Source organism: Marmota flaviventris, chromosome 18, assembly GCF_047511675.1.
Source record: "Marmota flaviventris isolate mMarFla1 chromosome 18, mMarFla1.hap1, whole genome shotgun sequence".
Taxonomy (NCBI): Eukaryota; Metazoa; Chordata; class Mammalia; order Rodentia; family Sciuridae; genus Marmota; species Marmota flaviventris.
Window position 1 is genome coordinate 37,930,139 of NC_092515.1, and position 12,396 is coordinate 37,942,534.

General features: G+C 44.3%; 1 protein-coding gene across 1 annotated transcript; it reads right to left on the bottom strand.

The window, feature by feature from the left end:
• Positions 1-249: 249 nt before the first annotated feature.
• Cfap20 (cilia and flagella associated protein 20) lies at positions 250-12,396 on the bottom strand. Its single transcript, XM_027939204.2, has 6 exons — positions 12,034-12,396; positions 3,150-3,229; positions 2,377-2,488; positions 1,582-1,770; positions 1,123-1,233; positions 250-668 (listed from the first exon to the last, which is right to left on the bottom strand). The coding sequence occupies exons 1-6, from the start codon at positions 12,115-12,117 to the stop codon at positions 663-665; spliced, it is 582 nt and encodes a 193-aa protein (XP_027795005.1). The 5' UTR covers positions 12,118-12,396; the 3' UTR covers positions 250-662.

Sequence of the window (12,396 nt, forward strand, 5' to 3'; positions counted from 1 at the left end):
CACCGCCCCCTCCGAGTATTTAAGAGCAATGTGGACTACGTCATTTTGTCTTGGACTCAGTTGAGGACCCAAATCCTCGTAAGATGATTCTACTGTTTGTTTTTTTCACTTATTTTGAGAGTTGTCCCAACTCAGTGCACACTTGTTCTAAGTACTCCAATGAGAGATACGTCCTGGCCTGAAATGGCTCCATTTTCATCACAAAAGAAAGGAACAGCGCCATTTAAAAAAAGGCAAACAAGGAGGAAATTTACAAACCAAGAATATAACATTTTATTCATTTCCAGATTATGAGTATTACACCACATATACATATGTTTAGATAATATATAAAACAGAGAATAAACTGTAGGAAGAAATATTGGTCTGAAATTGCCATTAGGACATCTTTAATTCTGTAAGTTCATGGTAAAAGTATCTCCCCACACACTGGGGCAGACAGCAGGAGAAGCGCCAGCAGTCATATGTCACTCAGCGCTGCTGATCCCCCAGTGGACTTACAGTGCAATCAATGATGGAGTTAATGCATGGTCACTGGTGTCCACAACAAGCTAACCATAGCCCAGTGAATTAATATAAATGGTTTCGCAATTGTCCTCCAGATAGTTTCCTTTTAAAACCAAGAATCGTGTCCAGGGTCTATCCCTTGAGTTGCATTCCAGTTATTGCTGAAGGAAAAAAAAGTAGGAAAAAAGCATCAGTTCAAGTTATTAGAAAACAGATGATCAATGCCACCAGTCTACCTTTGGTGACACCTGAGTGGACACTGGCTGTGGAGATGCACCCACATCTGTAGTAAGCACCCACCGTTGCATTAGGGAGAGCCAATTGACTGCTGGGGATTTGGGGCTGATAAAGAGGTTCAGGTGGAGGATATTCTTCAAAGAAGGCCATAAGCAGGAAGCAGCAGGACACCCCTCGAGAGGGGCAGGGTCACTGGGGAGGTGGAGACTGCAGTAACAGAACCGCGCTGACTCAGTGCTGATATCAGAAGGAGACCTAAGAGCTTGCGTTCCACGGGCTCCCCAAAGCTTCCCTGAGGCAGGCCCCGCAGCTGAACCGACCAGAGCACTCTGCAGGCCCCGGCTCCCGACCCAGCTGACTGTCTGTAAGGTGCCTTACCTTGGCCTTGTTCTGAACTGGGAGGTACAGTTTGAACTCTGCTGGCAGCTCATCTTCTGAGTAGAGTCTGTCTGAGAAGTAAACCCGTCGGATGCGACAGTTTGCGTGGATCTGTGGGGCAAGACCCATTTGGGCAGGTGAAACAAGCGTTCCTCTTTTCCAGATTCTCCTAGAGGCCCTCTCATGGCACTATCAAAACTTCATCTCTTTGGTATCCCCTCAGCTTGGCTGAGGGGTAGATTTGAGCAACACAGGTATTTTGTTTGCGGAACTTACCCTTGTAATAGTGGACTTCTGAGTATTTCCAGAACCTTTTTGAGACTAAAGCCCTTGGACACTGACTTGGGAATTTTAGCCAGAAACCCCTACTCTTTTGCCCCATAGGCCAAAAGCCATCACCGGACACAGCACATGTCCCACACCCCCGGCTGGCAGCTCTGTCTGTGAGAGGCACTCTACCTGTACTCTTAAGGTCTCAATGTAATTCGTGCCATACGCTCGCCGGGTGAAGTCAGATAAGTTGAACTGAATCTGGTTCCAGCCATCATCCAGCCGCATGGGCATGGTACAGATGAAGGGTTTGACACGGGTAGTACTCTGGTAGTTACTTGCCCGAAACCGCCGACGCACATTCTTGTCATCTAGTACCTATGAAACACAGAGAAGGATGGTGTCAATTGGCAGGATCAAACAACCCTGTGAAGACAAGGACCTGAGCTCCTATGGCCCAGTTTCCCAAGGGTAAAATCCAGAAGAAAATAAACAGACTAGACACAGGTCACACCACAGACCACCGATGGCCAGGAAGTACCAAGTTTATGCTGTTTGTTGCCAAGACAACAGCAGCTTCTTGTGACAATCGACACACTTGGCATGCTCTCAAACTATAGAGTGAGTTAATAAACTTTCTTCCCTTTGAAAAATCAAAAATAGTAAAACAGAGAAGAACTCGGTATTAAATAATTACTCCCCAAAGGACACTATGCTAATCTTTAAGTTTTAAAATTTCTGTAGCTATTGATTAGAGCTTCTAGTAGTTTACTGTTTCTTTAACAAACTGGAATTAAATTAATTAAATTGATTATTAACACCAAATTTATGTCATAATAACAAAGGTTGCATTGTGCTTATAGTAGAGGCAGGAGAATACATAAAAAGGGATAATGATACTTTGATAGGGTCAGTTTTTCCTAAAGTTGAAAGGATCTGTCTTTGGTACAGCCAACAGTGGATACATTCATGTACACAACTTACCTGTACTTCAAAGGTAAAATATTTCTTCAGGTTTTTGATAATCATGACAAGGAAAGGAAGTTTAATCCCCAGTGTCTTCTTAGGGTCTGCAGGACATGTGATATATGTGGTACTGTAGAAAGGAAATACCAATAAACCACTTTGTGCTTTGTACAACGACACACGGTCCTCGAGGAAAAACTGGAAAGTAGATCTAAAAGATTCAGGTAAAGCATCCAAGGAATCCCCTGACCCTTCAGCTAGCCGATACTTTAAAAACTGCCGGACTCAGAAACAAAAGCTTAACACAAGACTACACACCAACAATAAAACGTCTGAAATGCCAAGCCAGACCAGCGGAACGCAGGAAGTCCCACCAGTGAGTAAGACTTCAATTCTGGTCCAAGAGAACTACGAAATGACAGAACATCACAATTAAGACCACTGTGGCACTGGCCACGTTGGCCACCCACTGGACAGCCAGTACAACTCCTCCCACAACCTAAGACTTACTTTGTGCTTACTATGTGCTAAGCATGGTTCTGAGTGCTTTATGCATATTCACTTATTTAATCCTCACAATAACCCTGTGAGGAACATGTACAGTCATCATTCCCATTTTACAAATGAGGAAACTACGGCCTGGGAGGTTAAGCAACTCCCCAGGGTAAGCTCTGAGTGGCAGCCTGGAGTCGCACCAGGCAGGCTGGCTCTGCAGTCAGTGCCAGTAACTTCGATGGTGCACTGCTTCCTTGCTATAACACGCCTCTGGGAGAACACAGCGGACCACCTACCTGACATTTGTCCCTTCAATCTCTAGCACCAAGGACTGGATGTCATTATCAGTGATTCTTTTGATGTGGCCATTCCGTACCTTCAAGGAAGATAATTAGATTAGTTATGTACAGAAATATTTGGCAACAACCTTTTAAAGATTTTAAGAAACCATTTAAGGAAAACCGCAGTTGCCCAAGGGACATAATACAAAAGTTTGTGAGACACTATGTCAAGCCTTCCTATACCAAGGAAGCCACGCTACTGCCCCTATACAGGGTCCCGTCAACGACCACAAGCAGCCCAGGTAGCTTGGCAATCTGTATGTCAGGATAAGAAACAAACTCAATTTAGAAACAGCTACCCTTTACCAAGTGTCTGTTCCGTACTAGGAACGTTCACATAGATATTTTCTTAACCCTCACAGCAATGACAAAAATCAGAAGGTAGGTGGTACGGTATTCATTATACAAACGTGAACACTGGCACCCAGGAACTGCAAATGACAGGTCCTAAGTAGGAGACTCAGGATTTACTGGACCTTTCACGGCCCCATATACTTCTTTGGTAAAAAAGGTCCATGAAATGCTGAGCATCACCTAGGAAGGAAGATGGCAACTAAAGAGTGAGAGGATGACTGCCCTGGGCTTGCTGCCACTTCCTTCTGTTTTTCCTTCATTTTTATACTTATAATAGTCCTATCTGGGTCACACACAGATGCTGAACATGCTGCACTGTCAGCCCATGGCGACCTCTGTTTTCCTGGCTCATGTTTTCTAGACTACCAATTTAGCACTTCATCAGATATTTGTTGTACTGTTTGTGTACATGATATGGATTACTTCTCTCGTAATACTTGGGAATGAACAATCATCTTCAAATATTATTATAATTTCTTTAAGAGAGAGAGAGAGAGAATTTTAATATTTATTTTTTAGTTCTTGGTGGACACAACATCTTTGTTTGTATGTGGTGCTGAGGATCGAACCCGGGCCGCACGCATGCCAGGCGAGCGCACTACCGTTTGAGCCACATCCCCAGCCCCCATCTTCAAATATTAAATGTTTAAGCACCTAATATACACAGAGCAGAGCAGGGCTGAATGTTCTAACACACGGAAAAGATCAACCAGATTTAGAACAGGATACATCAGAAAGAAATGTGATCTTCTTTTCTGCCAGGTCTTTTTCGGTGAAAATGGCTGTGGTGGGCTGTCATATTCAATGCCTCAATCACACTGACTAAAGCTCCCCTTATTCACTAATCAGCCTTCTGATTACAATTTTCTTCCACTAATTTGTATACGGGGAGAGAACGCAGCGCTGAATCTGACAGTTGCATTTTCTACATAGATAATTAACAACATGACATTCTGTTTTAGACACAGGTTTCTATGAGCTCTGTTACTGGGTTTGATCCACTCACGGTGTGCTTGCTGTTCCATGGGTGACACCTGATACCAACACTCACACCTCTTTCCATAACCGCAACTGAGAAAGAGTAAAGCTCAGGGGCTGGGGTTGTGGCTCAGTGGCAGAGCGCTTGCTTGCCTAGCATGTGTGAGGCACTGGGTTCAATCCTTAGCACCACATTAAAAAATAAATAAATAAAATAAAGGTAGCGTGTCCATCTATAACTAAAAGTAAATATTAAAAAAGAATAAAGCTCAGGCAAGAGCAGGGACCAAGCATCAAGCATTGCCTGTCTTCCACGGTGCCCAGTACTGCGCTAGGCATAAACTAAGCATTCAAATATGTGCTGACTTCTGGAATTTGTCACCCCAAGAGTTGGCACATGTGAATAGGTTCAAGGAGAGTTTTAGACATTCCTGGATAACATACCCAGTGTGACTATCAGACGAAGCTGGAGGTCCTGGGGAGTTTCACCAAGCCCACGAGCTGCTAGCACGAAGAATGCCTTCCCACCAAACACCCTTTGGAGCATTATCAGAGATGGAATGCTGAGCTCCATGGTCCCAATCTCTGCCAATGTAGCATTTCTTGGGTTCTCAAGACACAAACGTCACATTGAAATGCTTTTCAAACAAAGCTGGTGACATTCAGTGCCCTCCTGCTTTGAATTCTGGGCCTCTTTCCAAGAAGATTAAGAGCACAAAGGCTTGAGTCTGCAGAACATGCCCACACTGCCCACCTCGTTCCCCAAGCAGATGCTCCCACCAGAGTGGCAATATTACTCCCGTGTTTTCTGTGGAAAGTTGGGCAGACTGTTGGTGAAGGAGGAATTAATCAAAAGCTTATTTCCAAATGATTTGATGCGGCCCCACTGATAAAAGCTGGCAGCATCCCAGTAAAATGCAAACACCAATTTTATAACATTCCACTAAATTATTCTCAATAATATAAACACTCTTTCTGAAAAAGGTACATACTGTAAAGATCAAATAGATGGTTAAATTAAAGGCTTAAGAAGTAAATAGATACTGAAAGCTATCAATGCTAGAAGGCAACAAGTTGCTATTTATCCAACATTGTTTTAAAGTGTGGCCTCAAACCTAAAATCCCCAAAGCTTTTGAGGCAGAGTCAACAAGAGGCCTCCCTCAGCTGCGGAAAGACAGAAAGACCATCCAGATCTTGCAGGTAGGAAACGTTAGGGAATCTGCCTTTTCCCCATCTCCAAGTTTGAAGCACTGGATACTCCAGAAAACCTGACCTATTCAGGTCTTCATAGACCAAAAAAAAAAAAAAAGCCTTACACTGCATGCAGAAGCCAACAGGCGAAGCCAGAATAGACTGCAGTATTCCTCCGCTTCTGCCCACCCCAGAGGCAAGTTGGACTTTCAATAGCCTCCTAAAGAGGTTTCTTGCAGCACTAAAATGACCACACTCACCAAATTAACTCTCATAGAATGAATTAATACATCCTGAAAAACTAAGACAACCCAGAGATAAAGACAGCTTTATTGAAGGAATGTGCATTAGGCTCTCTAGAGTTTGTTTGTTTGTTTTTGGCGGGTGGGTAGGGGGATTGAATCAGGGGCACTAACCACTGAGCCACATCCCCAGCACTGAGTTGCTTAGCACCTCACTTTTGTTGAGGCTGGCTTTGAACTCGAGATCCTCCCGTTTCAGCCTCCAGAGCCACTGGGATTACAGGCATGTGCCATGGTGCCTGGCCAGAGTTTTTGTTTTTGTTCTAACACTGGGGTTTAAATCCAGGGCCTCACACATGCTATGCAAGCTCTATACTGCTGAGTTACACTCCCTTGTCACTGTATTTGTTAAAATTTGAGACAGGGGCCCCGCTAAGTAGCCCAGGCCAGTCTCAAACTTGGGATCCTCCTGCCTCAGCCTTCCGGGTAGTCTCTAGAGTTTTAACTGGCTGCTGATGAGACAAATTAAATAGTGCTTTGCCCAAGGAGAAAATTCAGCTCCCAAAGAAGAAAACAACAAGTATTCCCACATCACAGGCTTCTCAGGATCTGCAAGCAACCTGAGTTGATCTGTCAAGAACTATGATTTTTGTCCTTTTTAAAGTTGAAAGGGCTCCCAGTGCAAATTCCCTGGAAGAAGAGTGGGCTGGAGGTGATGAATCAGGGATAGGAGCACTAGGCGGGGAGCTTCCCGGAGCCTCTTCTCTAGGCTCTAAAGCCAGGAGCAGGGGGAAAACTGAGGGCACAATTTGAGGCGAGGCCTCCACCTACCCTGGCAATCTGGTAGCCCCCCTCCTCAGACCTGCTGCTTATACACTCGCACAATGAGCTGCATGTCCTCAGAAAGCAGCGACTTCCTTCCCTCAGCTCCTTCCAGTTCGGAGGTCACTGGGCAGGCCTGGCTTTAGGTGAAGGTAAACAAGCTGCTCAGCTCTGCTCACGGAGGAAGCTGGTTTTATTTTGACCTCCCTCTCTCATCATAAAGAGCAATTACTTTTGACTTGTCAATTCGTTTTCATTCATGACACTTTCTCATTATCAAGGCGTGGCCTCCAAGTGTTTTATTCCTCAACAAAACACAGTCACGCACACAATTACAGATAATCTTATTTTTTTTTCATGAACGCCTCCCTCCTGCCCCTCGCCCAGGGACTCTCTAGAGCCTCAGAACCCAGGCTGCCTCTCAGCCTCCAGGCACCAAGAGGGAACAAGCCTTCAAGCCCATCTTACAGTCACTCCCAGGCTTTCCATGGTTGCTGCAGCAACTAATAGAGAACAGTGATTTTTCTCTCAGTCTAAGCCCCAGGGAGGAGGTCAAGCTGAGGGGGAAAAATACTACGGGAGAGGGAGGAAGCTGGCCAGTGCTCTCCATCTACAGAGTGTTTTAAAAATAACACAGAAGCCGTATCCATTCCCTTCCCCTGCCCCCACTTTCATTTTTCTGGCTCCACCCACTCATCGTGGCAGGCAGCTGAACCCTCAGCCATCTGGCATCCTCGTCTTAATGACACATGTTCCAGTTTACATTAAGCCATTAGAGCTGTCCTTTCTGCAGTGAAGTATCTGCCCTGGGTTAGGGGCCGGCTCCAAGTCAGAAAACAGGCAGAGGGAGCCCTCTGGGGGAGAACCAGGCATAGCTCTGACTGCACACCACAGCGGGGCCTTCAGGCTCCCAGGGCGATCCCCTCTTCTGCTGTGCTTTACAGTTCCAGGCACATTCAAATAACTCCTTAGTTAATATAAGGGCAATCATGTGCCTTGAAAGGGCAAGGGTAACCAAAACCTGTGCACTCATCCAATCACAGTAAAAGGTATTACTCAGAATAATGAAGAACCCAAACTGACTGACCTGGGAAAGCAAAGGTCACTGTACCACCTTCATATCCAAATGCATGCAATCCTGCTACTGGAAATTGCATCAATTTAACATGCACTAACAAGGCCTGCTAAAACTTAGGGTACAGGAACTTTTTTCTGAAGGACTATGTTCACTTTTAAAATTAGGAACTAGGAATAGGAATCTAACACAATCCAGTAACAACATCAACAAAAAAATGTGGATTCTAATAGTTAGTTTTGGAATAGGGTAGAAACAACAGCAGCTAACAGAAAGGAAGACAGAACAGCAATCATGACTTAATCTCATGTCAGGGACATTGAGGATATTACCAGCGAAGACTGAAAATTGTATAATGTCTTACACAGGCGTGAGTGAGAACAGAACTTCCAGGTACTCGCCTTAAAAGCCAGAAGTAATATTTACATTAAACATAACATTCCTTTTAATAAATATAAGATCTGTTGGTTCTAGAAGTTAAGGAAACAAACAATAACAACAAAACGAATTTCTTCTCAGCTCTTGGTTTGAAAACTTACAATGGCAGCTATCAGAAAACTCAGTGTAGCCAGATCTCCAGCTAATTTCAAGAGTGATGAGAAGAAAATCCTATGAGTAGATGAACTAAACTAACTTAGCCCGCAGGGTCAAGGAAGGCCTCTGGGAGCCTGCCTTTGAACTATGGCTTGAGGACTAATGAACAGGTATGGGGGATGAGCAGGGACTAGCAACTGCAAAAGCTTCAGGTGGAAGGGAGCAGGACTTTCTTCATTCTGTAGAAGGATACTGCCAAGAGGGAGAACAGGAAAGGTGAACCTGAAGAACTAGTGAAGCAGGCGCCAGACCATGGGCTGCGCGGCCTTACAGTCGCATTAAGGGCTGTAGACCAGGAAAGCCATAATGCAATGTCTAAATTATTTTAATTTCACATGTCTGGTTTTGCTGTGCTCCAATTCCTAGGCATCTGAATGCTGGACAGTTATAAATTTTTTATTATTTTAGTCTTAAGCAAACTACTTAGCTCCCTGCCATTTTAAATTCTGTAAGCCATAACTTAAGTACTAACCATTGCTAAGCATTTTACACATCTTCATTTAATCCTTATAGCCATATAGTACAGTTAGGATGTAATCCAAGGTGTATGGCTGTACCCTAGCACTGGGGTTTCTTCCTTTGAAGGAACTTGCAGTCCAGTGGGAAATACACAATAGATAGGAAACTGCCATATGTGTTATACTGAGCTACGGAAGTATGTATGAGATTTAACTTGTCCATGACAATAATGTTTAAGATAGGAAAGGTGAGATGGGACAGGAGGGGGAGGGGCTGAGTTTCAAAGTCTTGGTTAAATCCCAGCTGTTACATTTATGAGCAAGATATACCACCAAAAGCAAAGTTCACAAAGTCGCCAGTACTGTGAGGATGGCATTCGCTTCTCATCTTTATAAAGACATACAGAACCTAAATAGGGGCCAGGTCTAATTTTTCAAGTTAATTCTTACTAGAAGCTAAAAAGAAGCCCACTTTTTATAAGATCAAAAAAGAAAAGAGTAAACATTTGTGAAACAAAAATAATAACTAAAAATAGGAACGGCAGTCAATATGTACCTACTAGTCAAGGTCAGAGTCATGTCTAGATAAATGTGGACAGCACTATTTGCCCCTATCAAACTTTGCCCTTCTTACACCTTTGCCTTATTCCCTAGGAGCAGGGAAAATGTTTTCTTTAATTCTGTATTTTCTCAAGTATACACAATGTCACTTACATGTTGCTCAATAAATCTTTGATAAGTATATCAATTCTCAGTGTTTCCCTGACTAGAATGGATTCCCAACACTTTGAGAACTTTATAATATAGCAAGAAAAAAGCACCAATACAACAAAGCCTGTGGATATGACCCCAAACTTTCCCCTTTTCTCCCTCTTCTGCCCTTGCCCCAGGGAGGAAAAAACAAAAAACACCCTCCCTTAAATTCTTTTGAATTTAGTCCAAATAATTCAATCAATACATAATTAACTTTTGCTTTTGTGAGGATTTTGCTTAAAATGAGTATTCTTCTAAAGGTTTTGTCAGAATGTCTGTTTAATTTACTCCATGTAACCTTGCCAATGAATCTAATGTTTTCACATGTGTTTATGTCATTAGGGTACCATCCGACCTCTAGTGGCGTTGTTAAGGGACACAGTGCACCATGGTTACTTTGCTTTTATGTTCTGTGTGTAAACATGTTGACTAGTCAAAAAGTTTCATTTGAAAATAAAACACACACTACAGAAATCAAGTCTGTAAAGGTTAGAACATTAAACTGATAAAAGTTTCACCTTACAAAACTTCAATTCTTCCAGTCAGCAAATGGACCTGCTCTGAAAACCTATCCTCCTAGGTCAAGTCCCATTCTCTATTCCAATTGCCTTATACTGACACAATTGTTATCATTTGGTTTCCACGTTCATCTGGCACACAAGGCTGCTCTATGTCTTATTTATTTATTTTTGGTACTGGGGACTGAACCCAGAGATGCTTTACCACTTAGCCACATCCCCAGGTATTTTTTTACTATGAGACAGGGTCTCCCTAGGTTGCTGAGGCTGGCTTGAACTTATGATCCTCTGCTTCAGCCTCTTGAGTCATGCAATCAAAGCACAGCACCTGGCCCTTTCCAAGTCTTCTAATGGCCCATAACTGAGCCAAGTGACAATACTATGAAGCCATCTCCCTTACAAAGCCTCCAGGTAATACTCCAGGTTCTCTTTGTGGAGGTGCAATAGAGTTTATGGTGCTTTATTCCATCCTAAACAAAACCATAGAACTGAAAACCCGTAACAGAAGAAAAGTTAAAGGACAGCTTTCCTACATAACACTCTTGGAATTAGCTCTGGCTTGTGGATAGAATCATCTGAAAGAGAAATGTTGGTAGATTTGTTCATATATGCAAAGGCCCAACCTCATTATCTTCAGAACTTTCAGCTACATTATGCAAATGATGCTACAAACAAGCATCCCTTAAAGCAGATCTCAGAACACAGAATTGCTTAGAGATGATAGGCAGAAGGTTGTCCATGTTCTAACCCAACCTCTATGTGAACCAAAGCTCTCAGCTGATAAGGGAAGATGTTATGAGATGAAACACAAAATCCCTGACTTCCTTACCAATTAACTCTGCTTATTTATACCATCCCACTTGCACCTACATAAAAACACCATTCAGCATATCAACTCTCTCCACGCATCTCGGAGAGGGCAATTTAAGGATATTTCCTAAAGCCATTGGCTTCTCCAATAGAATGCCTACCTTAATTTATATTCAAAAATTGGTACAAGGCTGTGGCTGTGGCTCAACAGTAGCGCACTTGCTTGGCCTGTGTGAGACACTGGGTTCAATTCTCAGCACCACATATAAATAAATAAAGGTCAACAACTAAAAAAAAAAAAAATTTTAAAAACTGGTTCAGCTGACTGCCTGGGAATTGTGAGAAATGAAACACCAAATGCAGGCTGACTCACAGCTAGATCTTAATATCTCCAAAAAGTGGACAGGGTCATCATCTCCTGGGATTAGTGAAAATATCATGCAGTGGATACCTGAATGAAAGCAATGAAGCTTGCACTTGGCTGACTTTATTCATCCAGGCAAGACTTTGATGGTCATCCGTTTTGCTCCAGCTTTCCATAGGACCCCAAGCTACCGTGAATGTGGAGGAGTGCGAAAGGTGGCCAAGTACCAGTTTGTTTGGGATCAGAGAGGGAAGGAGCAATGGAATGAAACCCAAATCGCTGGCCTGTCCCGTGGGGTTCCTTTATAAGGGTGTCCAGAACAAAGGTTCTCTGTCTAGTGACAGAAGTGCCTGGCACAAACTAGGGCATCAGTAAACATCTGGGGAGTCCGTGAACATTTAAGTCCTTCTCATCTGTGTCGTCCCAAAGCTTCCTCATATAACTTGATGCATTCCATGCTGTGACAGGGACACCATCAACCCCACTGCATGACCACGTCGTAAGCACGCTCGCCCACATGCACCCCCTCCCGCGCTCCACGCCAAGTTGGAGACAGGGTACAACAGCGGCCTCCTGCTCCATCCAGGCCCCAACTCGACACAACTACTGCCCGCTCCAGTCCCGGGACGATGGGGTGCAGCCTCTGCACCCCGTGCCGCCGCTACCCCTCGCTCCTGACCTTCTTGTCCCAGATCTGCAGAGGCTTGCTGCCGATGCTGTAGAGGATGGAGAGGAAGCCGCTCTGGAACGTGTTTTTGAACATTTCGCCGGCGGCCTGCTCCGCAGCCGACCCGGGGCCGGCCTAGGCCCGGGAGATGTGAGTAAGTGGCGAAAGCAAAGCAGCGGCGGGCCCAGCACAAGACCGGGACGCTGAATTTCGATCTCCGGACCTGCAGCCACCGATGGCCCAACTCGGACGCGGGACTCTAGGTCTGCTAGTGTCAGCTCCCAGAAGGCCACCTGGAGCCAGAAACCACAGCAACTGCCGCCCGCCGCCTCTTTCCCAGCCTTAAATGGAGGCGGAGGGCCGCCCTCAGCTTGG

Bases quoted from the DNA above. Each gene is read 5' to 3' on its own strand.
- Cfap20 (XM_027939204.2), bottom strand. From the start codon at position 12,117: ATGTTCAAAAACACGTTCCAGAGCGGCTTCCTCTCCATCCTCTACAGC. The intron at 3,230-12,033 runs GTCAGGAGCGAG...TCTTCCTTGAAG, and splicing joins TGCAGATCTGGGACAAGAAG to GTACGGAATGGCCACATCAA. The intron at 2,489-3,149 runs GTAGGTGGTCCG...TCCTTTCTACAG, and splicing joins ATTGAAGGGACAAATGTCAG to TACCACATATATCACATGTC.